Source organism: Scomber scombrus, chromosome 2 (assembly GCF_963691925.1).
Source record: "Scomber scombrus chromosome 2, fScoSco1.1, whole genome shotgun sequence".
Lineage (NCBI taxonomy): Eukaryota > Metazoa > Chordata > Actinopteri > Scombriformes > Scombridae > Scomber > Scomber scombrus.
The window spans coordinates 26,662,694-26,687,834 of NC_084971.1; the positions used below are offsets into that span (position 1 = coordinate 26,662,694).

Sequence of the window (25,141 nt, forward strand, 5' to 3'; positions counted from 1 at the left end):
CATCACAATTGCCTTCAATGTTCGCCTGAATAACCTGGGGGACAATGAACGACCTAGCCACACACACACACACACACACACACACACACACACACACACACACACACACACACACACACACACACACCTACATATGCAGAGGATATACTGTATATATATAGTTTAATATGTACCAATCCTAATGTTGTGTTAATGTTATTTAGTTTCACTTATTCTCGATGCTTTGGCAATATTATTTTTGTGACATTAATGCTAATAAAGGAAAATATGATTTGATTTTATTCTGGTAACACATCAGGTTTGAGTCTGCCTACTGTTGTTCAGCAGCTGCACGTCTGTCCTGCCCTCATTACTTCATGCATGTTCACAAACACGAAGGTCACAATATTTTTCAGCACAGTTTTGGTAAATTGTTTGTGCCTTTGTTTATATATTTGCACTTGGCTCGGACATTTGCTTGTGAGCCCACTCATGCAAGGACACATTTGAATATATTCTCTCTCTCTCTCTCTCTCTCTCTCTCTCTCTCTCTCTCTCTCTCTCTCTCTCTCTCTCTCTCTCTCTCTCTCTCTCTCTCTCTCTCTCTCTCTCTCTCACACACACACACACACACACACACAACACAAGGGCCACAACACAACACTACACTACACCTTGAACAGCACTTATCTCTCTGAAAAGAACATTTTGTTGAAATCCTATCAATTTATAAGCTTTATTTGATGTAAACAGAGACTCAGTAACATAACCATCAGGACAGAACCGTTGTTACACTTATGCATGCTCACATGCTTACGCAACACACACGCACAGACACGTAAAACACACGCAGTAAGAGACAGATAGCGAGAGTACTAATGCATTTAATAGGGTTTCGATTTTGAGCTTAGGTCCAAAGAAATGAGGACGAAAACAGGACATAGTTATGTCCTTCCCCAGATGCCTGTGTTTGTGTTTCTTGATTTTCTGTGCGATAATTTCTGATTTTCATTGATAACTCTCCCTTTCTGTCTTTCTCTGCATGTCTGTCTGTGTCACACACACACACATTCCTGCTACTATACACACTGAACCGTGTACACACTACAGATACCCTGTAGATATAGCTATTGTAACAGCATAGCAGTATGACACACAAAGAGCACATGTCAAAGAGCACATTTTAGATCTCCAAATTGTGTTCTTGTTTACTTCATTTCCTCATCTTAGAGCTTGTCAACAGTAAATCATAGATGCAGGTTTCTTCAGTCTCCAAACACTTTCCTCTTTATTCACTGAGAAACTGAGACAACTCCCTCTTGTTAAGTGTTTAAGTTCCTCTTGCTCTTATTAGCACCTCCTCCTCCTCCTGCTCCTCTTCTCTCAGACCGGTGTGGTCCTTCTGTTGGCCGCACAGTTTCCAGGCAGGATTTCTGTGTTGTTGTGAGTGGTTAAATCATCTACAGCCATGTCAATTTTACCGTCCTTCAAAGGCGAAGTCAAGGTGTAGAGCATGAAGTCCGTGCCCACTGTCCCCGGTGTCGGCAGACCTGGCATGGCCTTGGATTCGGCAGAGATGGATGGCTCTCGATCTCGCATCAGGGACGCTCGAAAGGAGTGTGAGATGTATTCCGCGCCACTGTTGCTCCTGCAACTGTATCGGCGGCAGCGGTTCTGGTAGTAGTAACGGTTGCGGTAGTAAGATGAGCTGCGGGAGATGGGCGGCTTGATGAGGGAAGGCCGGCCTTTCGTGCGCAGCTGTCTGTGCTTCTCTATGAATATGTGCACCGCCAGCACGCCAACCATCTCGGCCAGCACGAAAGACAGAGCCCCAAAATAAAAAGACCAGCCGTAGGAGTAGCTCTTCTTGTTGTCGCTCTGACTGGGGTCACCTGAGTTGGCTGATATGTACACGATGATGCCAATGATGTTACTGAGACCTGAAGAGGTGAGAGGGATGAGAGAAATCAGGTGTGATGATAATCACTGCATGGAATGGATATGATAAAGAAATCAGTGTGCGGAGGTTTGTTTCTGACCTGCAGAGACGAAGAGAATACCCGCGCAGAGGATGACATTGTAGCGCGACTTGTAGAACTCGCTGGCAGCGACGCACACACCTCCGAGAAATAATAAACCCACACTGAGGATGGGGAAGAGGCTGGAGGCCCGCACTGCTCCTGAGAGGAGAGGAGACGAGACAAGAGGAGAACGGAGGAGATGAGACTTAGCTATATATTACATTTGAATTCCTGAGGCTTGTATTTCTGTAGTCAGGTGTCACAGTTAGACGTTTTACTCACGTAGTAAATACTCTGCAGCGTCCTGCTCGTAGTCTGCGTCTTCAGCAAAATGATCGATGTCTTTGCAAACACCCCGAAATGTTCCTGCAGAGAAAGACAGAAGTTAATCACGGTATACATCGCCATTACTCTGCTCTGTGTGTCATATTATAACATGACATCGTCTCTTTGACCCAGTACACTTTGCATACTCTCTCTAACAGTGACTTGCATAATGCTTAACGTGATGTCTACTATGTAATGGGCTGTTTTGTATTGATTTTCAGTTCAATTCAGCTCCAAGCCTAACCGGAAATATTTTGTATATCAAACTGAAGCCAAGAGAATAATATGTCGGTCTAAACTTGGATCTCTTTGACAGAGTTGCCATAGGAGGTGTGTTTTTTCATGTTACCTAGAAATAAGCTGCTAATATTGATTGATTATATCGATAAAAAAAAGGGGAAAAAAGAAATTAGAGTCACGTAACTGTTCCTCACAAAATCTATTTGCTGTTGCAAGTAAATATAACGTATTATTTCTAGGGGACAGGGTTGCTTCTTTTCTTCCTGTTAGGGCAGCAAATACATTTTTTCATTATTGATTAATCTGTCCATTATTTTCTCGATTAATCTGTTACTGGTTTGGTATTATAAAATGTCAGGAAATGGTGAAAACTATCAGTCACTGTTTCCCAAAGCCCAAGGTTACGTCCTTAAATGTCTTGTTTTGCCTCGACCGACAGTCCGCAACCCAAAAATATTCAGTTTACCATTAATAAGACTAAATAAACCAGAAAATAGTCACATTTGAGAAGGTCAAATCCGAGAATTTGGACATGTTTTCCTCCTGAAAAAATGACAGGAAACAATTAATCGATTATCAAAATTGTTGGCGATTAATTAAATAGTTGATCGACTTATCATTACAGCTATACATTCTGGATATGTACAAATAGCAGTGACTTATTGTCTAGTCTGATAATGGCTGATTTAGATTATTCATATTCTTCTGTTTAATAATAGCCTAATGTTTAAAAAAAACGGTATAATTGGCTACATGATGTGTTTTCTCTGTAAAAATTGATAGAGGTGCAGGAGTTAATTTCACATGGTCATTTTTTTGCCTTTATATTTTGCTTGTTTCTTGTCCACATGAATGTTTGCCTGATAAAAAAAACCGTCCAGGTTGAAACATTGCAATAAATACTCGGGACCTTCCTGGTTAATTTAGTTAAGACAACATTAATTTTGAGGTTTCATTTATTTAAATGTTGGTTCTCTGGAACTCCAATTAAGATTAAATACTGTATATCTTTTTCTGTAGAACCTGGACAATAAACCAGATTCACTACACAGTATGTGGCAGCTAGCAGCAATCCAGCATTTCCAAAGTGCTTAAGACAAAACATCATAGGACAATGCAAAGTGAATATTTTATAAATGGGGATTCACATACTAGTTCAGTAGACATGCAGCATGTTAAAGGGCCTGGATATACTGTGTGTTGGCTTCACAAAGTCCAGTTCTGCCATTAAAATGGCATTTTAAACATTTTAAGTATCACCAACTCTTCATATTTCATGTTTAAAGAGCAGAGAAACCTCAAATTAGTGTTGATGAAGCTTTTAAAAAAAAAATCTGTGCACACACATTACACATTACATTATCCTCACTTTTCTGCCATTCCAGCTCCTTTGTTTCTGTGTACTTATCACTGACCATTTACTATAAAATATACAATGAGATTCTCCATACAGTAAGTAAATGTGACAATGTCAGCGGGGTCAAACAGACACGAGTTGAATCACAGATGTTCTGTAGGAGAGGAAACATCCTCTGGCATTATATGTTGGCAAGAATCCAAACCATAGCAAACACTAACTGGTCCCACTAACCATCAAATCATCAATCAGACAGGCTCTCATAACCCGTAAAGACAAAGACGTGTTTGAATTTGGACAAATTGGTTGTTCTCATGGCGACTGAAATCAGCTGCACTCGTGTTTCCTGCTCTCGCTAACCTTTTGTGCCTTTCAGTATTTGCACACACACACAGGGGGATATATTGATAAATGTGTCCCTATGTGCTGCACTGATTGACCAGTATTGATGATGTGACTCGGTCGCCATGGTTACCAAAACAAAACTCATTCAGTGGTTACAACTCGGCCGCGTTGAACAGGTCAACGAGAAAATTCACAGCTGAGAAGACATCTATTCAAACGATGGGATACAAAAGGAGACAAGGTGCTAGTTCTCACGGCTTTTTTTTTACAGCATGTGTGACTGTCAGCTCTGTTTTTCTCTCAGCTCTTATTCATAATCTGATTGTAGTTAACATGAATGAAACCCCAGCTCTGCCACTGGACTACATTAGCTATAATCAGTGCAAACAACCAATCAGCAGTATGAATAAATCTACTCCGCCTGCCTCATCCTACAATAATTTATTTCACATAATGTACAGACATCCTGCAACGTCCCGTCTGTCTGTGTGTGTCTGATACAAAGACAGACAAGACTGTTGAAGCATTGACGTCCTCTGCATGCTTTGTTACCTCTCCATTAAACCATTTTGGAGCTTAGCGATAATGGGGCAGCAGAGGAAGGAGGGGGTTTGTGTGTGTGTGTGTGTGTGTGTGTGTTTGTGTGTTTGTTTGTGTGTGTGTGTGTGTGTGTGTGTGTGTGTTTGTGTGTTTGTGTGTGTGTGTGTGTGTGTGTGTGTGTGTGTGTGTGTGTGTGTGTGTGTGTGTGTGTGTGTGTGTGTGTGTGTTTGTGTGTGTGTTTGTGTGTGTGAGGAAGGGCAGAAAAGAGAGAGCTGAATATTTTCATTTCATTCAGAAAAAAAACACGAACAGCAAACAGAAGATATTGGATAGGAAAGTGAGAGGTGCAATTTAAAATTGATAAATAATTGACAAATGTCATTTTCATCCGTCAGCAGATTTGAACTCTTTTAGCTGTGAAGTGTATGATTTGCTGCAGGAGCACAAATTTTCTCTCACGACTTTCTGTGAGTGACAAAGCAGAGATAAAAAATAAAATAATGAAACAACTTCAGCGTGTTTTAAACTGAGCTCTTTTGGTTCAGCAGGCTGGTTATTTAAAGGTAGTTTTCCTCTATCTCAGCATCAGATCAGCAACCATTTAAATAAGCTTTTATAAATCTTCCTGTAGAAATTGAAATTTCTATAACAACAAAGATTTTGTGTTGTTTTCTATTCATTATGTTTATATTCTCCTTGTTTCACCTCCCCCTGATATTTCTGTGTGATGTGATGGTACAGTAGTTTTAGACTTAAAGCACTTTCTAACTCTATTTTTAAAAGTTACCTTAGAAATAACCAATAGATCACAGTAAAACATTTATTTTTTTAAACATTGTTTTGTCTCTTTTCTTGACAGTTCAGTTTGTACAACACTTCAGGTGCTTTAAATAAAGGTTTCAAACATTTTCATTGAGTTGAGTCAATTCTACAAGATCTTGAATTTGGTTGTGATGATTATCAACAGAGGAATTTATCTCCTCCAATGAAAAAACACGATTATAAATTATTATAATATTCTAGCATAATATTCCACTTGTAGCATTTATCACTCAGTGCAATGACATTGTGCTTTATGGTACTTTTTTCACTCCTGTGGAAGTAATAAGCCTTAAGTACATATATGAAGCATCTGTTCTTGAATACAATGATCTTCTATTTAAAATATCTTTCTGTTGAGTGAGTTTTGGTTGATATATCTTAATAAAGAGTGAAACAGTGAAGCTGTAAAGTGAGTTTTTTCCAGCACAGACAGCAGCTGAGGTCATGTGTTTACCCTCGGTGCAGCAGGTCCTCCACAGACCGGAGTGCGTCAGGACCTCCTCGTTCTTGCGGACGGTCTCGTTGTCGTTTTGGGTCTTGGAGCGGCACATCCCGCGGGAATACAACCAGTAGTCCGTGCCCACGGCGATGGTCATGAGGCTGAAGGCAGAGAAAGCCCCCACCGTGGTCAGCAGCATCAACACACCCCGGTTACACAGCCTCATGTCGGCCTCCTCTTCCTCTTCCTCTTCCTCCTCAGCAGGGTTTAGAAACTCCTAAAAACTTTCCCCCGGTGTCTTATCTTTGCGTGGATCCAGCCGGCTGAATTAAAACCAACTTTTGTGCACATGTTCTGCAAACCTGCGTTAAACTCGCATCGTTGGACAGCTGTGGAGGTTTTGATACGAGTCATTTCCCCCTCAACTAAACACGCACCGGACTTTGTTCACAGAGTTGACGTTTCCATGTCAAGAGGACCAGGGGATGTTTTTTTCTGATTTGATTTCAGTAGTGCGATAAAAGTAGAATCAGTGCGGAAAGAGCAGCAGAGTGGAGGATGAATGTAGAGCCGGGATAAAAAAAGAAAGAAAAAGTTGTTCCGATAAAACTGCAACACCAGCTCCTCCCTGACTCCATCTAGTTTGATGTAGCTCAACTTTGCAGGGCACCCACTGCATTATGACCCCGCCTCCCTGTGTGTGTGTGTGTGTGTGTGTGTGTGTGTGTGTGTGTGTGTGTGTGTGTGTGTGTGTGTGTGTGTGTGTGTGTGTGTGTGCGTGTGTGTGTGTGTGTGTGTGTGTGTGTGTGTGTGTTACACCTGCTGCCTGCATCAGTCCAGCAGTGTAGTCAGTTCAGCACCATGGACAGCAGCTGGTTGGCTCCAGTGGCAGAAAGAGTGGTAGTATTATATTATATTATATTATATTATATTATATTATATTATATTATATTATATTATATTATATTATATCTGACCAAATTTTGAACCTCTAATGTATTTTATGACTATGCTTTCTTTAGATTTGACACTATTATTTTTTTTAAAATACATTCACAATCACACTATATTATGATATTTAGTTATTTCTGAGCTAATAATTTCTGAATAACTTCTGTTAATTTATTTAAAGTGAAGGATGCAACAATATTTAAATATTCACGATCAACTTAAACACCCTCTACATGCAAAAATATATAATTTTAAATATATATTGCTATTTTTGTATATTCTAGACCACTATAGGAACAATTTTCAGGATTAAACAATGTAATTTATGTGGTTTTTAATTGCTTTCAAATGTCAAAATGGGTCAAATTTACCCAAACAGTATGTAAGGGTTAAAGTGAAAGAAACAAGATTAGAGAAGTCCTGAAGTCAGAATTTATGTTTCAATTTCTAATGAAAAACTTTATTTTCCACCATCTTTGACCCCTTGGAGTTACATCTTTACTTAGCAAGACCTATTTATCCAGAAGTCTATTGATTTCTCTAACTTCATCTTTTTTCTGCCCTTTTAAAACATCTATAATTCTAATTTGTATTTTGATGTTTTGTGCTGAATTTCTCTTTTACATTTGTGAAAGAATTTTCATATGTGTCATATATATAAAATGCTCCTATTTTCATATATGTGCCATGTGTCCATATCTCCTGGAGTTTCTGAATTGATGAGCTCAACATTTCTACAAGAATATTTTCTTTATGTACACGTGCATTATGTGCAGCACTTTGAGTTGTCTTTTTGTATGAAAGGTGCTTTGCAAATAAATGAATGGCATGTTGTATGATATCCAAAAAAAACCTCTGCTTTGAATAATAGTTTAATTCTGCTGTGTTTTCCAGAAAACGTTCAATTGCTGAGTTAGATTAATCCTCCTTCTCCCTCACTGAAAAATCCAAAATCTATGAATATATGAATATTTCTCTATTCTCAAGTGATCAATGAATCGTTTAGTGTACAAAAAGTCAGATTGGATGTGATAGACATTTGTGATAGGCTGATTTAGTGGAAAAATGAGCAGGTTAATCGATTATGTAAATGATTGTCAGTTGCAGCCCTAATGTGTTTCTAATATTTTGCTCCTTCATAACTGTAAATGAAGGGTATGAACTAAAAGCCAGATATGCTAATTCCTGAAGAGCTTTTTGGCCGATGTCGCTGCTGTTTACTCATCACACAACCTTCATATTAATATCCTCATCAGGACTCCATCCAACAGTAAATGGGACAGGAGCCGTCCAAGAGACTCCTTCATATGAATGAATAAAAAATAAATGAGAATTTGAATATTTATAGATTTGAATATAAAGTGGGAGAACATATGTGTGGAGAAGCCCAAGCAATCAAAGCACTAACCAAAAAATATGGTGCCTCATTGTGAAATAATTAAAAAAAAAAACATCTTTCCTAACATTAGCAGTAAAATATCCACATTACCCACCATCAACTCTGTGAAATACCTACACAGTGTTACTGAAAATAAGGCAGCATCAAGTATTTGACGCTCAATTTCATATTATATATTTTATATTTATATTAAACAGTCTGTACTATTTGATACTACCTTGTAATAGAAACCACTGGACCAATTAGGAGTTAAACGACTTTCTCTAATGCATCTCAGCAAGCTAATTTATTTCATTTTGTCCACCCAGATTTATCCTTTCAGTCCATGAATCAAATAGACTCAGGCACAGCACTGTCAAGCCTCTTCACCATCCCAAGTCCGAGGCAAAATGTCATTGTCAGTATAGAAATTTGGTTTTGAAGGATAAAGTCACGATTAAAGTCTATTTTGAACGAATGAGTCACCACTGAGTCATCTTTTTTGTAGCTGACGCTTATTGTACACTACATGTGGTTGTACTTAATTTCAATATAGGAGGATATGTTCACAATTTTGTCTTAAGCCTTACACTCTTTTTTTAACATTTGAGAGCTGTAAAAACAGCATATGCACATTTTTGTTAGCTGGACCTTTCCTAATGTGACCTACAGTATACAAAAATTGAAATAAAATGTATCTTTTTTTTTTTAATTTTGTACAGCTGGTGCAGATTTTTGTATATGCAAATGTACAAGTTTGACTTCAAATTCTTCATATTCTATAAAATGTTCTCCAACACAAAATAGTGATTGTGAATATTTTTTCCCCCATAAACAAATACAATACAATTATTTTGCTCTCTGACAGCTTCATTAATTATTAATCAAACATTTATTAATGACTGAATTTTTCAGTCATTAATGAATTTGATGAATTGATGAATTTATTAAAATAAATTGGTGTATAAACCAGAATATGAACTGTATGTAAGGGTTAAAACAACAGTCAGGTGCCCAAATGTTGAAGATGTCTTTTCTTTTTGTAATCATTCCTCCTGTTCATACTGGTTATTAAAACATCCTTTCCTGAAGATCTTTTAATGTAAGTGATCGGGGACAAAATCTACAGTCCTCATTCTGTGCAAAATTGTATTAAAATGTTTATCTGGAGATAACATGAATCTTCAGGGGTCCAAATTAGTCAAATTAAGTGAATATCTTCCAGAGTCACCATCTTTTTAGTTCCACTGCAGCTCAACAGGGAAACACAAAGGGAGGATTTTGTATTAAAAATACAGTAACTTTGGAAGATATCCTGAGATGTGATTAACTCAGAGTGCTGAAGTCTCATATTATCATCAGATAAACTTTTAAACACACTATTAAAACCCAGAACCAGGTAAAGTTAATCCTCCATCACTTACATTAAAAGCAGAATAGGAAGACAGGAGGAACGACTACAGCGAGCTAAACTTCACATTGTTTTTTAAGACAGAGCTGAAAAATATGAATCTGTCCTTTAAGTGGAGATACATTGATACATAGAGTGAAAACACAGGAGCCAGAGTTACTGAAATGGTCTTGTGATAATTCATTTTAATGAAGGTATCATACTGTACGTGTCTCTCACGCGCAGGTAAAGACGGCGCATGCAACACAAGATTACTGTCCTGTTACACGATTTCTTTAGGCCACTTTATAAAAGTTGCCTTCCTCTCTTTAAGTCTTCTTCTTCTTCTTCTGCCTTTTGCATAGTAAACATTTTATTTCCCCCTCCTCTCTTCTCCTCTCCTCTTCCTCTTTTCTTTCTTATCTCATTCCCCAGTTCCTTCTCCTTAAAACTTACTTAATGTGAGTGTTAGCTGTGGACCGGGGAGAACTGGAGAGGGAAAAAGAAAGAAAAGACATGATGTTTTTATAGAAAGGAGAGGAAAAAATAGGTAAAACTGAGAAAAAAATTGACAGGTGAGGGTAAAACAGAAAAAAGGCGAAGGGGTAATAGTGTTCAGTTCAGTAACATGAAAACCACTTATAGCTCTATATCCCATTCCTATTTACATATACATTGAAACACAAGTCATACAGAATTATTACAACTACTTTATATGTTCATTCCACAGATTCGCATATTTTCTTGTCATGGACAGCCAAACAAAACCGTCTGTCTGACCCGCTCTTTGTACTGTAAAGCAAACTCTTTTTGACATTATTAGAGATAGCGTACACACACATTCGGAGGGGGAAATGAAACTTGATTTGAGCATGGATATTTCAAAAAACTTGACTTGCATTGATTAAATTCAAGACACAAAAGGTTGTTTTTTTAATATATCTCCTCTGATATGTCAAAAAGCAAATCTTGAAGAACTACTTGTACCTACAAATATGGCATGCATAGAGGAGCTGCACCACAAAGACTGTATAGGCCTACACAGCACTAACCCACTGCGTACACAGTGCCATATAGAAGAGGGGTGATTAAGCAAGAAGACAGAGACATTTTTTAAATATCGCTGCCAAACAGGCATTTGGGGGGGGGGGGGTGTTTGCATCAATTTGGAAGACGAGACGTGCTTTAGACTAAGTTCAGGACTAACTTAGACATGAGGTTATAAATCAGGACTTTCAAAAAAATCCTTCCTTCCCTCCAGACCGCCGCAGCTTGCACAGACACGTGTGTGTGTGTGTATGTGTATGTGTATTTGTATGTGTGTGTGTGTGTGTGTGTGAGCACATACATGACATATTGATCGTGGAATGTTCATGACGCAACTTTTACAGGCCGAAGAGGAGAAGGAAATCAAGTAAACAAACACACACGGCTGTTGATCAATGGATGCACATACACACAGTTACACATTCACTTCGACTCTTGATCGCTGGCCTCTGTATTGACGAGGTCCCGTGAATACTACACACGCCTGCAGTTTTACAGAAACTGGTTTGTTACCATGTTGCTACTGGTCAAAGCTCAGTCCTACTGTGACCAACCAGCAGCTAAAGCCATCTGCAGTTATAGTTTTATTCCGTTTCTCTTGTGTGTTTTGTAGATGTCAGTCGTGGGTGTAAATGTGTTTAGATGCTGATGTGAGTCTTGAGGATTTGTATATGAGACGTTTTGGCTTCAGCTTCAGTAGTTTGAGTCCAGGTGGTGGCGATGAAGATGAAGCAGGATGAGACTTGGATGAAATGTAACTGGTCTGTGCGGGTTTGGAGTTAAGCCTTGGCTGGGCTGCGTCTAACCAACAGGAACTCCTCAGACTTGTATGATGAATTCAGGGTTGGTGTAGGAGAAGCCTTGAAACTCGTTCTGGTCCAGATTCATGATGAAGAGCTTGTCTGTCGGCGTCAGCTCCACCACCATCTTTGTGAACTCCTTGTCAAAGTTGCCCACGTCACGGCGAGATTTCTGCCACAGAGAGGTGAGACGGAGAGAGAAAGATTTTGAGAAATGAAAGTGGAGTTAATTTTATACAGCGTTAAAAGGCAGTTTTTAATCCAGTGGAAGAACAAGTTAGACAACAAGCAAAGTGAACAAGTTTCCCATAGAAGCACGATGATGACGGGTAGAGAAGGAGGCAAGGGAGGTCCATTTTTTCAGCACACAGAAAGACATATTTTAGTCATAATCTGCAGAGGTGGGACAGTGTGTGTTTTGCAAGTCACAAGTGAGGGTTAGGGTTAGTCCGAGTCAAGAGACCATTTTGGAAAGAAGTGTTTTCACTTTAACATGTTAGCCCTTGGATTTTGTATTTGAGTGTGTATCCTATAAATATGTACACATAAATCACATCATAACAAGCATTACATTGTGTGTTTCAAGTCCTAATTAAATAGAAACATTATCCACCCTTTACTGAATTTATAATCATATTAGACATGTAAACGCAACTTAAAAGATGCTGAGTCAAAATAAGGGGGTGTCATAGTATCATCTTGTCAAGTTGGTAGCAAACAGTTACCAACATATTTCTCAGCATGTAAATCGAATATTCATGCTCCTTTTAACTCTAATTTTACCAACCTCTGAGAAATGTATTCAACTCATTAGCTGATAAATGCTCCACTACGTTCTCCACTATGGCGCCAACTTTATCTGTCCACAGTTTGGTGCTGTGCAGGAAGCGTGCAGAAGGTTTAATTAAAGCCTTTTTTTTTTTTGGTGGCATTTTTGCCTTTATTGGATAGTGTGCAGAGGCAGATAAGAAACAAGGGGAGAGAGAGACAGAGAGAGAGAGAGAGGGAGAGAGATGGGTATTACATGCAACAAAGGTCCCTCACTGGAATAAAAACAGGGACTTTGCAGTTTTGTGGCAGTAACCATTCAACTACTGGGAAACTCCAATTAGAGCTTCTTTTATGCTCAAAACAGCTGCCTGGTGATGCCGGAAATGATCTTGAGAGCAGTAAAAAATAAAACAACCCAAAAAATAATGAGCTAAAAGATGCTAAAAACGCTTGTAGAGCTGAGGGAAACTGCAATTGAGTTCATAATATTTCCCTGAGGGAATTAAAGACTACTATAAACTGCATATACTATATCATATACTATAAACAACCCCCTTGACATTACAGCTCACCATTTGATCCAATGTTGAATCATAAATATGAATGAATGTAGCTTTAATTTTTGGATTTGCGGTGGTCTAAAGTCTAAAGTCAAAGTGAAGTCACAAGTCATTAAAGTCATTTGTTAAGTCGTTTTTGTAATTTTGTCAAGTCTGGAGTCATCAAATTCACGACTTGAGTCCACAACTCTGATAATCTGTAAATGGGTGGCACCACGACGATGACTTTGAAGTCTGGACTCAGCACAACACAGCAATGACTCCATACAGGACTGAAGGGTGGGGAGCAAGTCGACAAAAAACAAACACACCCTGCCAACAAACCCAGAAACACAGTCAAGAGATGGAGAGAAGACCCCCTGAAACAGTTCAACAGCACAGACGCAGATAGAACCAAGACAAACTTCCAGAGCCAGAGAGAGAGACAATGTTCCAGCAACAGACAAAGATCGATAAAACAGACCGGCTGCAGACCAAACCACAACCGGAAAGGAGTTCACACAAGGAAGTGAAGCAGTGAGCCTCAGGCAAGACACATGTATTACAAACACACAGAGATCACACAGAGCGTTTTGTTTCCTACCTCCTCCTTTTGTCTCATCACAGGGCTTCCAGCTGAACTGAGGCATCAGAAACTTTCCCATCTCTACCACTGGTCCTCGTACACTAATTCAGCTCAGTTTTGTATGTGAAGCAGGTGTGAGTGCATGTTTTATTTCTACAGTGTGTGGAGTTTTTTTTCTTTTGCTTTGTGGTTTAACCCCCCAAAATTTAACATTTTAAGCAGTATACAACAATTGATAAATGGCTTAGAGTACACTATAATGTAGTTAAAACATAATGATGAAGGCTGTGAGATGCAACTGAAAGACCCATGACAAAAAATGTATTTAATGGACATAAAGTTACGTTTTTTCACTTCTTTTACTACTATTATCTAATGTTAGTTTCTGTTTATCACACCAGAAATCTGTTGATATCATGACAATAAATGCTTTATAAATGTTATAACTCTTGACAATTACATTAATAAATATTTAGCAATGTCTTTATATCAGCTTACAGCTAAATTTTAGCACGTTATGAACTTTTTTTGTTGTTGATATTGCTTATAAAATGCTAAATATGAGGGTACAAGCAATAATTAGACATTCTAGATGTTAAGCTTTTAGTGATTCTTGCTGACAGTAAGGATCGATCATCTCGTCTAACTCTCAGCAAAAAAACTAATAACGTTCCAGAAAGTTGCTCTATCTCTATGAGTGTTTTTAGGTGTAACAGCAGTAACAAGGCAGACACAACAGAAGTAGTCTGGTAGGCACCAGTGAGTATATTATCAGTTTCCAGTCATACAGGACAATTTCACAATCCACAGAAGCATCTCTCTCTCATCCATAACAATTTATTCAAATATCTCTCTGATATAGAACTTGATATATATATATATATATATGTTTTCTCATACTACATCTTGTTATCTCATGAATGATTGGTCATCGTTAACGTCATCACAATAAGTGCTTGTTTCCTTCACCTGGCAGTATCATATATCATCTTTATACAACATGAATTTTGTCATGACAACAACATGTGATGTCACCATGCCGCTGCTGCCGCCTCCCCTTTTTTTGATACAGTACGAGCTCAAAGAACTAGATTTGACACATTACTACCCTGCATCGTTACACAGTTACAAAAAAAGATAATACAACCAGTCTCACATTGAAACACACTTTGTCTTCTCAGACAATTCATTTTATATATGAAAATGACTTTAAAAGGGTGCTGTATTGTTGGAGAACAGATAAGCTTTAATGCATATTCTAATAATTACACACGTACTGTAAAATGGCACAAAATGGCTGCCCTTCATCACAGTTCTAGGACTTTTTTTTTTTTACTGCACCCTTGTGAATCTGAATCTTATTTTGGCACTTTTGGACATGTTTCTGTACGCTAACAAACTACCAGCTTCACAAGACTCTACAGGGTTTCATTGAAAGAGAAATCCCACCCCACCCCCACAAAAAAATAGTTGTTTACAAGCTAAGAGATATGCCCTCTGTCGTTAAAAGCACAGTGTAATGTTTTCAGTAATGGAGAAAAAGGAGATGAGCTTTCAGTCAAAAAAACTCTAACTCGACACTGACCTACACCCTTGCTGACTGCATGTATACGGACTTCTATCCTCTGACTAGTTAAAAAATGAAATCACCAAAAAAAAATCCGATAAGCTCACCACAACACTGACTGAACAGAAAGTGTAGAAGTATTTGGTCCTATAGACAAAAGTAAAGTCAACATTAGGAAACTGATTAGAACTCAAACAATCATAGCAAAGCAATTGGTCAGTTTTCACTTACACAGTATGATTATTACCAATATGTCATCATAGTACACTCATCAATATTACTGATAGGTCATAGGTCAATATGCAATTACAGGGAGGGTGATATAGACACACACACACACACACACACACACACACACACACGGAGAGAGAGCAGGTTCAGATCGGCCCTGCCTGAGGTCGGACTACGACCTGAACCTGCCAGTGTTAGGAGCCGGGCAGCATTCAGGAGCGAGCAACATTTCTTCACTTAAAGATAGAAATCCAGTCAGTACAGCTGATATGAGAGCAGCAGAATAACTTGACGAGCTAATCCACAGTAAACTGAAAACAGCGTGACCGCTAGAAACAAGACTACTGGTCTCCTACTGGCAACTTGACACCTGATTATTTCTCCTGATTGTTAGCGTTTGCGCACCTGTCTGCATTTCCATCTGGATATTATGTAAAGGAGTAGTTCGACATTTTGGGAAACAAGCTTTTCTTTCCGAGAGTGAGATGAGAAGATCTCATGCCTGTGCGTTTAAAAAAATGGCTTTAAACAACTTTTTTCATACATGCAGAAAACAGACTTTGATTTGTAAAATTGGTGGAGTTCCCCTTTAAGTGCAAGATTATCTTAATTTAGTGGAAACAGCTGGCTCTCTGCATGGTTCAAATATATACCTACCAGCTCCTCTAAAGCTCAAAGAGATATTTAATGTGTTGTTGTTTTTTAAATGTAGTTGCCTAGACATTATGTTTGCATGAATATTCATGAAGGGTATAAAATCGTATTTCTGTGCTACACGTCTATATATATTAATTTTTTTTGCTAAATTACCTTCAAATCACAGTGGTAAGGTAAGCTACTGGTTCGTCAAAACTTTATAGAAAAATAAAGAAACACGGCTTTCCTGTGTTTTCTGTTCGCTGTAGAGAATTTTATTTTCCCTGGGCACTTGTGTTATGAGCTTCGTCATGGACTAGCTAGCACGGCTACTTAAAATTAGTCTACTGACACTGTTGGCTGTCTCTGATGGTCACGTGATCCTCGCCTCGCAGGTCCTGGGGCAACTATCGTGAATTTGAGGGGGGAATTACGTAGTGTGTGTGTGTGAAGACAAGACTTTGAGAAGTTGCTGCACCTGGCTGTTTGCCAAGAAATAGTGAAAGCATGTAACTAACCTTAAAACTACAAATTATCATTTTTAATGAATGAGATAAAACATGTTAGCTTTAGAGGTGTTGTGGAAGGCATATTTTTGAATTTTTTGGAGAGATCCAAGCTTCAAGTCTATATGCTAAGCTGGGCTAATTCGGAGTGGTAACATTTAGGAGTAGTAAATCTTCTCATTTAACTCTCAGAAAGTAAGTAAGCAAGTAAGCAACGTTTCTAAAATGTCCAACTCTTCCTTTAACCTCTTCACCCTGCTGAATTCAGCCTGGATATGACATCATGGTGATTTTTTTTATTGTTTTGTGTATGTTTCTGAGGTGGTGGTGGGGGGTGGGGGGGGTTTACTAGTGCAGCCCAGTGATATGTGGCATGGTCAGTGAGGTGTGTGAGGGTACTCAGGGTTAACAAATGAGAAGCCTTGGAATTCTTCCTGGTCCAGGTTGGCTATAAGCTCCTGATCTGGGGGGGTCAGCTCTGGGGGGTGGCGCGTGAAAAAACGATCAAAGTTCTCCGCATCACGCCCACACTGCCAATGGAAAGGAGAGAGAGATATGGGGGAGAGGAGAGGGGGGAGCAAGGGAAGGGGGGGAGGTGGAGTGAATATGATGAAGGATGCAAGAAAAAAAGGACAACAACAACAAACAAAGAGAAAAAAGAGAAATACAACTAAAAACATGGCATCAACCAATCAAATCATTCACAGCCGAAACTGTGGATTTCCATTGGTATCCATATGTGAGCCAATGGTATTTTAGCATTATCGTTGGTGACTACACTCACAAACGCTGCATTCGTCAGAGTAGTGACCAACGGCAGGTAATGGTTGGGGTTCGAGGGGGGGGATGAGCGATTTAACCATTTCTGTGACTTACCTCCAGAGTTCGACCTAATCGTGTGTGTCATTTCCGTCAGTATTGTAATCAAAAATCTATGACCATCAGTGAGTTTCAGGTGATATTCAAACACAGCTGAAGAGTGCGTATGTGTGTAAATACTCACAGCTTTAGGTTTGAAAGGCGGCTGGACCTCTTTATTCTCCAGTTTTTCCCAGTCTATATAGCGGAAGAAGGCGTGCTCCTTGATGTCTCTCTCCCCCTCTGGACCACAGCCCAGACGCTTACCTGGATGCTTGGTCATCAGCTAAAAATCACACACAGAGACAGTATGTGAGAGGAGTAAGTGTGTGGTCTGTCATAGGCTACTTTCGGGGACAGATTGGTAAAAAGCAGATTTTTGGATCAGTGTTTTTTTAGGCCTTATCCTTCAGCCGTAGCTTTTTCAGCTGTTTTGTTCATCTCCTATAAGCGTTTAAAGAGTTGCTGTTTTGGATTGCATTAAATTGTACAAATCTAAATCTGCACGGTTTAGTAGATCAATATGTGATTAATAATTATCACAACTGGTTTGATAATTGAATGAAAAGTAAAATTATTTTTCAAGGAAAAACAAGTATTTGTTGCTTTTCTTGGACTAACGTTATTGTAGATTTAATATTTTTTTGAAAAGTTTTTGAAAGTTGTTTGGACAAAATAAGACTTTTGAAGACCCCTTCAACTCCAGGATGTTGTGATGGACATATTTTCATAATTTTTTAAAGTGTTATTGATCAAATAAATAATCATGAAAAGAATTGGTAGATTAATCACTAATAAAATAATCTATTGTTGCAGCCATACACAGATATACTGTACTTAATAAAGTGGGCAGTGGGAGGACGCTTTCCTCCACCTTTCCGCCATTATTCTCAGCTTGCAGTCTTTCAGTAATTAGGGTCAGTGGAGAATGACAGTCTCTGTTAGAGGATTTTTTTTGAGCACTTAATGTGATGAAGCCTCCAGCGTTCAGAGTGGACAGGGTGAGGGATTTGCAGCCAGATTGAGTCTGTATGTATACAGTATGTCTATCTGAGCTTGTGTTCTCACCCCCTTGCAGATTGCAACGGCTTCTTTGGACATGGATTTCGGATACGAGACGTGATGCTCCATGATCGATTGGAACAGCTCATCTTCATCTTCTCCATCAAAAGGCGGCTGGACACAGAAACCTACTTTAGTATTTTCAGTTCCTGACATAATTGTGTGTTTTCAGTTATAAAGGAAGGAAGTATAGTAAATGGATACAAACCTGTCCGGCGAGCATTTCATAGAGAAGTACTCCAAAGGCCCACCAGTCCACAGACTTCCCATAAGGCTGATAGGCTATGATCTACAACACATAATGTCAGACAGGACTAAGTCTCAAGTAAAAAAGATGAAAAATCAGATCTGACCAGTCGTCACACAGCATGTAAACACACCTCAGGGGCGATGTAGTCTGGTGTTCCACAGAAAGTCTTTGTGGTAACTCCATCGAGCATGTTCTCCTTGCACATGCCGAAGTCGGCGATCTTTATATGGCCTTCAGAGTCTAGCATCACATTGTCCAGCTTCAGATCCCTGCAGACACACATGCAGGTCATAAACACGCCAACTACTGGTCTGAAATGTTTGTGTATAATAACGTGCAGGTTTGAGCTGATTCACAAACCAACTTACCGATACACAATGCCTTTAGAGTGAAGGAAGAAGAGTCCGATGGCGATCTCTGCAGCATAGAACCTTAAATACACGCAGACAAACACCAGTTTATAGACACATTTATGTTGATATGGATACACAGCAGAGAGTGTGTGTCAGCTCTCAGATAAGGTAAGATATATTTTATTGTCTTGGACTCAAGTGTTGAATACAGCTGCATATAGAAAAATACTTGGTATAAACAATCAAGTTACATAACCTACATTTGTACATGACACCGAACAGACACATACACAAATACACTATTAAACACCTTGAACACAGAGTATACACTATTCCTAAATGATAAAACACAATGATCTGTAGACAGTGAAGTGGCAGAGCATATTTAAAAGAAGAACAGCTGTGGACAATCTGGATAATATATGCTAATAACTTGCATATTTTCGGCAGTTTGATGAAGTCAAAATTGATATTTTGCAGCTTTCATAAATGTTAGGAGGTGGATTTGTGAGAGTTATTCGAGATTATGTTATTATGAACTACTTCCTGTTAGTGATTAAGCAGTCACTCACTAACCTACATAACTATAGCTGTAACGATTAATCACTTAGTCAATTAGCAACTATTGTGATAATCAAATAGTCCTTTTAGTTACTTTTTTAACCAAAAACGTCAAATATTCAGTAGTTGAAGCTTCTCAAATGTGACAATTTGAAGCTTTTTTGTGTCATACATGATAGTAAACTGAATATCGTTGGATTCTGGACTGTTGATTGGACAAACCAGGTTAATTGAAGACATCTCTGAGCTTTAAGAAACGATAATATGTAATTTTCCCCATTTTCTGACATATTATAGACAATACAATGAACTGATTCATCTCGAAAATAATCATTAGTTTCAACCCTAAACATGACTTTAGTATAAATCTTAATTAACCTTTGAAGAAATTGCACCTATCAAGCTTTGCTTTTGAGTAAAAGACTGAGTTGAATGAAATGAAAAGTGTTCAAATAATGTTTTAATTATCAATCCTGTAGCTCTTTAACTGTGAATCAGCTGCAGGCACCTGACAAACACGCAACTAAATCTCTAATTAGGGGATAATTGCCAGCTCATCATTTGACAGTGTTATCTAAATCCTTTAAAACTGCCAAAGAGGAATAGATATCACAGCAAAGCAGAGCAGAAAACAGAAAAATGATGTTAAAGCACTAGTAGGAACAGGAGATATTACATTATACTGTTTTTAGCAGAAAGGAAACATTGATATCATCACATGAATGTGTTGTTGTGTTGGTGTGTGTACTTACACAGCATGAGGCTCCTTAAACTTTCCAACCTGTTGGATCTGGTACATGAGGTCTCCTCCGTTAATGTACTCCATCACAAAATACAATCGGTCCTGGAGCACAAAGATAAAAGGAACAAGAAAGGAGCAGAGAACAAATGATCAGGGATGAATAAGTCATCAGTTATCTATAAAATTGTTTTTGTTCATGTGAAGTCGGTGTTATCGTTACCATGGTCTGGAAACAGGAGTGCAGCTGAGTGAGGAAAGGTGGTTTCCCAGACAGAGCGAGGACTCTCTTCTCCACCATGGTGCACTCCACGTCATCGTCCTGGATCACCACGTCTTTCTTCAGGATTTTTACGGCATACAGCTCGTCTGTACCCTTCCGCTCAGCCAGCATCACCTGAGAAGAGTCCACGAGAAGTAAACTGGTGAGATTCACACGGCTGATTCACGTTTCTCAACACACAGAAGTACGTGAACGTGCTTCACCTTGCCAAAGCTGCCCTTGCCCAGAACCATGATGAAGTTGAAGTCGGAAAGCTTGACGCGGTCCTGATTGCCGTTGCTGTCATACTTGCAGACCGAGGAAGAGGACGAGGAGTCTGCGGCTTTCCCTGGACCTACCTTCGCCCTCTGGAGAAACGAGGAAAAAGAAGAGGAGCAGAAGAGGATTAAGAGAGAAGAAAAAAAAATCCAAATACAGCGACAAACTAAGCCTCCTGTTGCTCTGTGTCACCTCAAACTTTTGTCGTAGCTCCTCGTTACCCTCCTCTCCTTCTGGCTGGACGGGAACATTAAAGTATTCTCCTTCCTCCTGGGATAGCATCTTAAACCTAAGCCCCAGAATAAAACAGAGCATTGTCAGATAAAGGCCAGGATTACCACCAGATGACGACAAAAAAGCCCTTAAATATTCCCTCCTTTCTTTTTGGGACACCTGTCCAACTTTCCCCTCAGTCCTCCTTTATCTTACCATCCGTCTACTCCTTGCTTTTGTAACTCTGAGATCCCAAAGGACAGAGATCCCATGAAGTCGTTCCTGCTGGTCAAATCCCAGTCCCAGACCTCCACTGACAGACGGCGGTCTTTGTCACTTTCTTTTAGGTTGCTGATGAATGAGAAGGAAAGGGGGGAGGGAGAAAGATCGGACGTAAAAGAAAAAGAGGCATGTTTGAAAAAATAAAAAAAGACCCTTTCATTGTCATATTTAATAATAGACAGTTTTCATGCCTACATGGTCACAGTAAGCCATAATAGCTTCGATGACAACAAGGACAGACAGGAGAAAGAGCGAGGACGGAGACACTTGCATGAGCTCCAGTTCAATTTGTGCTCATGTGACTAAAAAAATTAGGCCAAATTTTAAAATAATGTCTCACAAATTGAAGGTCTCATTCCAGGTGGGGTTGAGGCAGCATTTGATGGTCTTGGTCTTCTGCTTGCTCTCACTCTTGGGATCTGGGATCAGCTTGAGCTTCACGTAGGGGTCTGACAGGCCGTTGGGGTCCATGGGCACCAGGTTCTTCGCCTCTTTGACTGTGAGGGGATGAGATCATATAAGTAGCAGAAGAACAAGAAAGAAAAACATCTAGAACGAACAAACATTTAGTCTGCTTGGTGTTAAAGGATCAGAAGACCTTTTTAAGGGAGAATCACTCAAATAAGAAGAGGAGTTGTGTTAACAGACAATGAATTTGTATTCTGCTGAATTTACTAAATCACTCAACTTGCAATAATGAGTTTGCAAAGAAAATTCTCTCTTTGCTTCTGAAAATCAGCTGTAAACATACCGCAAAGTGTTCTGTGACGTTATAGAGGCATAAGGAAGGCTAGTGGTGAAAAGCTGCAATAATGAACTGTGAATACTGTCATGTCTCATTGCCCCTTATTTATTTATATTTTAGACAGTATTAAAAGTTTTATGGGTATGGGTATGAATGTGTATGTGGTCATCGGTATGGGTGAGATGTGCTTGGCTCGTGCGTGTGTGTGTGTATATAAGTGTAATGTGTATATATCTTATTTTATTTTTTAATGCTGCATTTGACTGCCCATACGGAGTTTCGTAGTATACTTGCAATGACATAAAGATCTATTCTAAAGTGCACTAAATATAAGCTCATATGTGACTTTAAAATGATTATTTGAGACAAAAATGAAACAGTTAAGCTTTTCTTAATGAACAGAATATCTGCTTACTGTAATGCAATAGAAGAGAGGATTTGAGAGTTTTGGTTTGTGTTCATGAAACGTGAATTTAAACTCCACTGCAGGCTACAACTTAACAATTCTTTCTTTGTTTAAGTGAGTGAAGCAGCATTTATCTCAGTATTTACATCCATATAAACACCATCTCCACCTCCAGCCGCTCTGTTTCTCTCTCTCTCTCTCCACCTGTTCCAGCAGCTCTTGTATATTTTGTGTGTCTTTGTCTTATTATATCACTTCATCTAGCCTGCTTTTTATTTGTCATCTGATGTATTAAATATGTATTATAATTAAATTCTTCTAAGCTAAAGATTATGATCTCATAATTTTCAGAGTCTTGGGCATCTGTGGCTCAGGAGGTAGAGTGGGTCGTCTACTAATCACAGGGTCAGCAGTTGGCGCTGAACCGCAAATTGCTCGGTGTGTGAGTGTGATTGTGAGCGTGAGAGTGAATCAGAGGCAAATTATAAAGTGCTTTGGATAAAAGTACTGTGTAAATGAAGCCATTTATCCGTTTGAGTAACAGTTTTTTCCCCAGGTGCATTTCAACTGCGTCCAAAGTATATGTTATGTAATGAAGATCACCACGCTATTATTTATTTTCTGAGCTTGATGATCTTATAGAAATCCCACAACTGACTCGCACCTGCTAAGCTCTCCTTCCCTCGCAGAATGTGTCTGCGTAATGAGCTGCTGTCTTAGTAAATCTGGCTCTGAATATGCACAGATTGCAGCCACAAAACTCCACGTAAATGCCATTTTCCTCAGTAAATCTGGACTGAAGGCTGCTTATTTGTCCTTTCCAGAGGACAGTGGGACACAAACCTGCAACACTTCTACATGTAAAGCTGTGAATGCAGCTCTGGCCTGTCCCAAATAACTCTGGCTACATTTGACAACACTTAACAACAGTTTAGTTTCTGTTCCATAATCAATCCGCAGCTGTCTGAGAGAGAGAGAGCTGGCACGTGGATGCATGTCCTAGTGGAGATGTGGGTCAATCGTTTGATCATCGATCGACTAATGGACTTTCCAGTTTTAGTCTTGGGCTGATATAGCGCTTTGAGAGGCGCTCTCCCTATCGCTGGACCAACTCTGTGTGTGTGTGTATGCACGTGTGTGGCAGAGAGAAAGTGAAAATGAAGAGATGGACGGATACAGAGAGAGCACTCACTGGTGACGGTGAGCGTGTCCTTGGTGATTTGGGCAGTTATCTGGATGCGTCCTCTCCTCTCGGTGTGATCTGTCCCACACAGGCTCGGGACGTTGGCCACACACCGCTTGTGGATGTTCATCATACAATCTAAATATACACACACACAAAATGCATTATTTCTCTCATTGTTACAGTGCCATCAGTCAAAGTTATATTATCAAGCATTTGTTCTTTAAAACACTTCTGATAGATAAAAATTGTGTTTTTTTGTATATTTCAGATTTAACTTTTAACTTAATTACTTTTTCAAAACTGGCAAATAATGAATTAATTTGAATCGTTACAGTAATTTAATAATTAAATAGAAAAGATGAAGAATACTGTGATAAAACAATGATGAGGATGATCAAGTGAATTTTATTGACAGAGCCCAAAATCACAAAAAAGTTTTCAGATACAGCATCCTTCATTCAATAAAAATGAAATAGTCCGTAAAGAAAAACAGAAAAACGTCAGCGAGAGAAACAGAGGAAGGATCCATCTTTCAGGACAGACAGACAGACATGCTAGGTATTGAATTGACAGATTAGACAGAAGTGGATAACAGTATAGTCACAGAATAAAGTAACTAAACTACATAAAATACACAGAAACATAAAGTACATAGTGAGTTTGTGTTAAAGTTTCAGGCAAAATGTAAAAGTGTTGAATTGACAGCAGTTGAAGAATATCTTAATCTATCTATCTTAAATTCAGTGTTACAAAAATCTAAATATGTTTCCTTTAAGGGGGGATAAAACTCAGCCGCTATGTATGTAATTACTCAGTCTGTCCACTAGATGTCAGACTGCTGCTCTGGTGCACAAACCACTCATCACATCAGTGGGTGGTGTTGTGGCTCTCCAGAGGTGGAGAATGAGAAGGTAATGTATTGCTATCAGTGTGATTTTCTTTGCATGAGAATGACCTTTGAAGTAATTATTTCTTCGAATGAATGTTATTATGTTACTGTATGTCCATCAAACAGCGGCCCAAACACTCATACATACACGCATCTTTACATTGCTGTTCAGTCTATACACAGCTGCCTCAGAAAAAGCTAATATTAAATGAACAAATGGAGACAAATCTTATTTCTAATAATTTATTTCCATACTGATTTTTTAAGATTCAAGTCAAATCTGGGATTTTTTTTTTTTAAGATGTATTCTTGCCTCCTGCAACAGAGAAAGTTAAAATTCAAATATCTGTGTTTCAAAGAGAGAGAAGTCATCAATGCTCCTTCCTCCATGAAGAATCATGTTTCTGTTTTATTAGATCATTTACTGGCTATCTGGCTAAGAGACTAAGTGGCGTCTGCTGTAGAAGGGAAATGCTCTCCTGAGACTGAAAATGTGATTGCTGTTATTAATCTTTGGAGTAGTTTCTAAACAAACAATAGCCGTTACCCCAGTGTTTTCGGACAACGGAGGTGTACGGCACAGA

At 38.9% G+C, this 25,141-nt stretch overlaps 2 protein-coding genes across 3 annotated transcripts in view; both read right to left on the reverse strand.

Moving 5' to 3' along the window:
* Positions 1 to 1,362: 1,362 nt before the first annotated feature.
* Positions 1,363 to 6,299, reverse strand: cacng3a (calcium channel, voltage-dependent, gamma subunit 3a). The gene is made up of 4 exons (XM_062434031.1): positions 6,086 to 6,299; positions 2,283 to 2,366; positions 2,019 to 2,159; positions 1,363 to 1,919 (listed from the first exon to the last, which is right to left on the reverse strand). The coding sequence occupies exons 1-4, from the start codon at positions 6,294 to 6,296 to the stop codon at positions 1,363 to 1,365; spliced, it is 993 nt and encodes a 330-aa protein (XP_062290015.1). The 5' UTR covers positions 6,297 to 6,299.
* Positions 6,300 to 9,978: 3,679 nt separating this feature from the next.
* LOC133994825 (protein kinase C beta type) overlaps positions 9,979 to 25,141 on the reverse strand; it is a 36,183-nt gene continuing 21,020 nt past the window's right edge. Inside the window, exons 5-17 of one of the 2 annotated variants that reach the window (XM_062434018.1) lie at positions 23,675 to 23,803; positions 21,672 to 21,828; positions 21,266 to 21,400; positions 21,029 to 21,125; positions 20,782 to 20,925; positions 20,519 to 20,692; positions 20,309 to 20,400; positions 19,011 to 19,073; positions 18,773 to 18,911; positions 18,601 to 18,681; positions 18,399 to 18,506; positions 17,476 to 17,616; positions 9,979 to 11,808 (exon numbers count right to left, since the gene is read on the reverse strand). In XM_062434018.1, the coding sequence (XP_062290002.1) occupies positions 11,656 to 11,808; positions 17,476 to 17,616; positions 18,399 to 18,506; positions 18,601 to 18,681; positions 18,773 to 18,911; positions 19,011 to 19,073; positions 20,309 to 20,400; positions 20,519 to 20,692; positions 20,782 to 20,925; positions 21,029 to 21,125; positions 21,266 to 21,400; positions 21,672 to 21,828; positions 23,675 to 23,803 (1,613 nt within the window). In that variant the 3' untranslated portion in view covers positions 9,979 to 11,655. Of the gene's footprint in view, positions 11,809 to 14,274; positions 17,003 to 17,475; positions 17,617 to 18,398; positions 18,507 to 18,600; positions 18,682 to 18,772; positions 18,912 to 19,010; positions 19,074 to 20,308; positions 20,401 to 20,518; positions 20,693 to 20,781; positions 20,926 to 21,028; positions 21,126 to 21,265; positions 21,401 to 21,671; positions 21,829 to 23,674; positions 23,804 to 25,141 lie in introns of those variants that run through there. The other variant, XM_062434011.1, reaches the window with a different exon arrangement.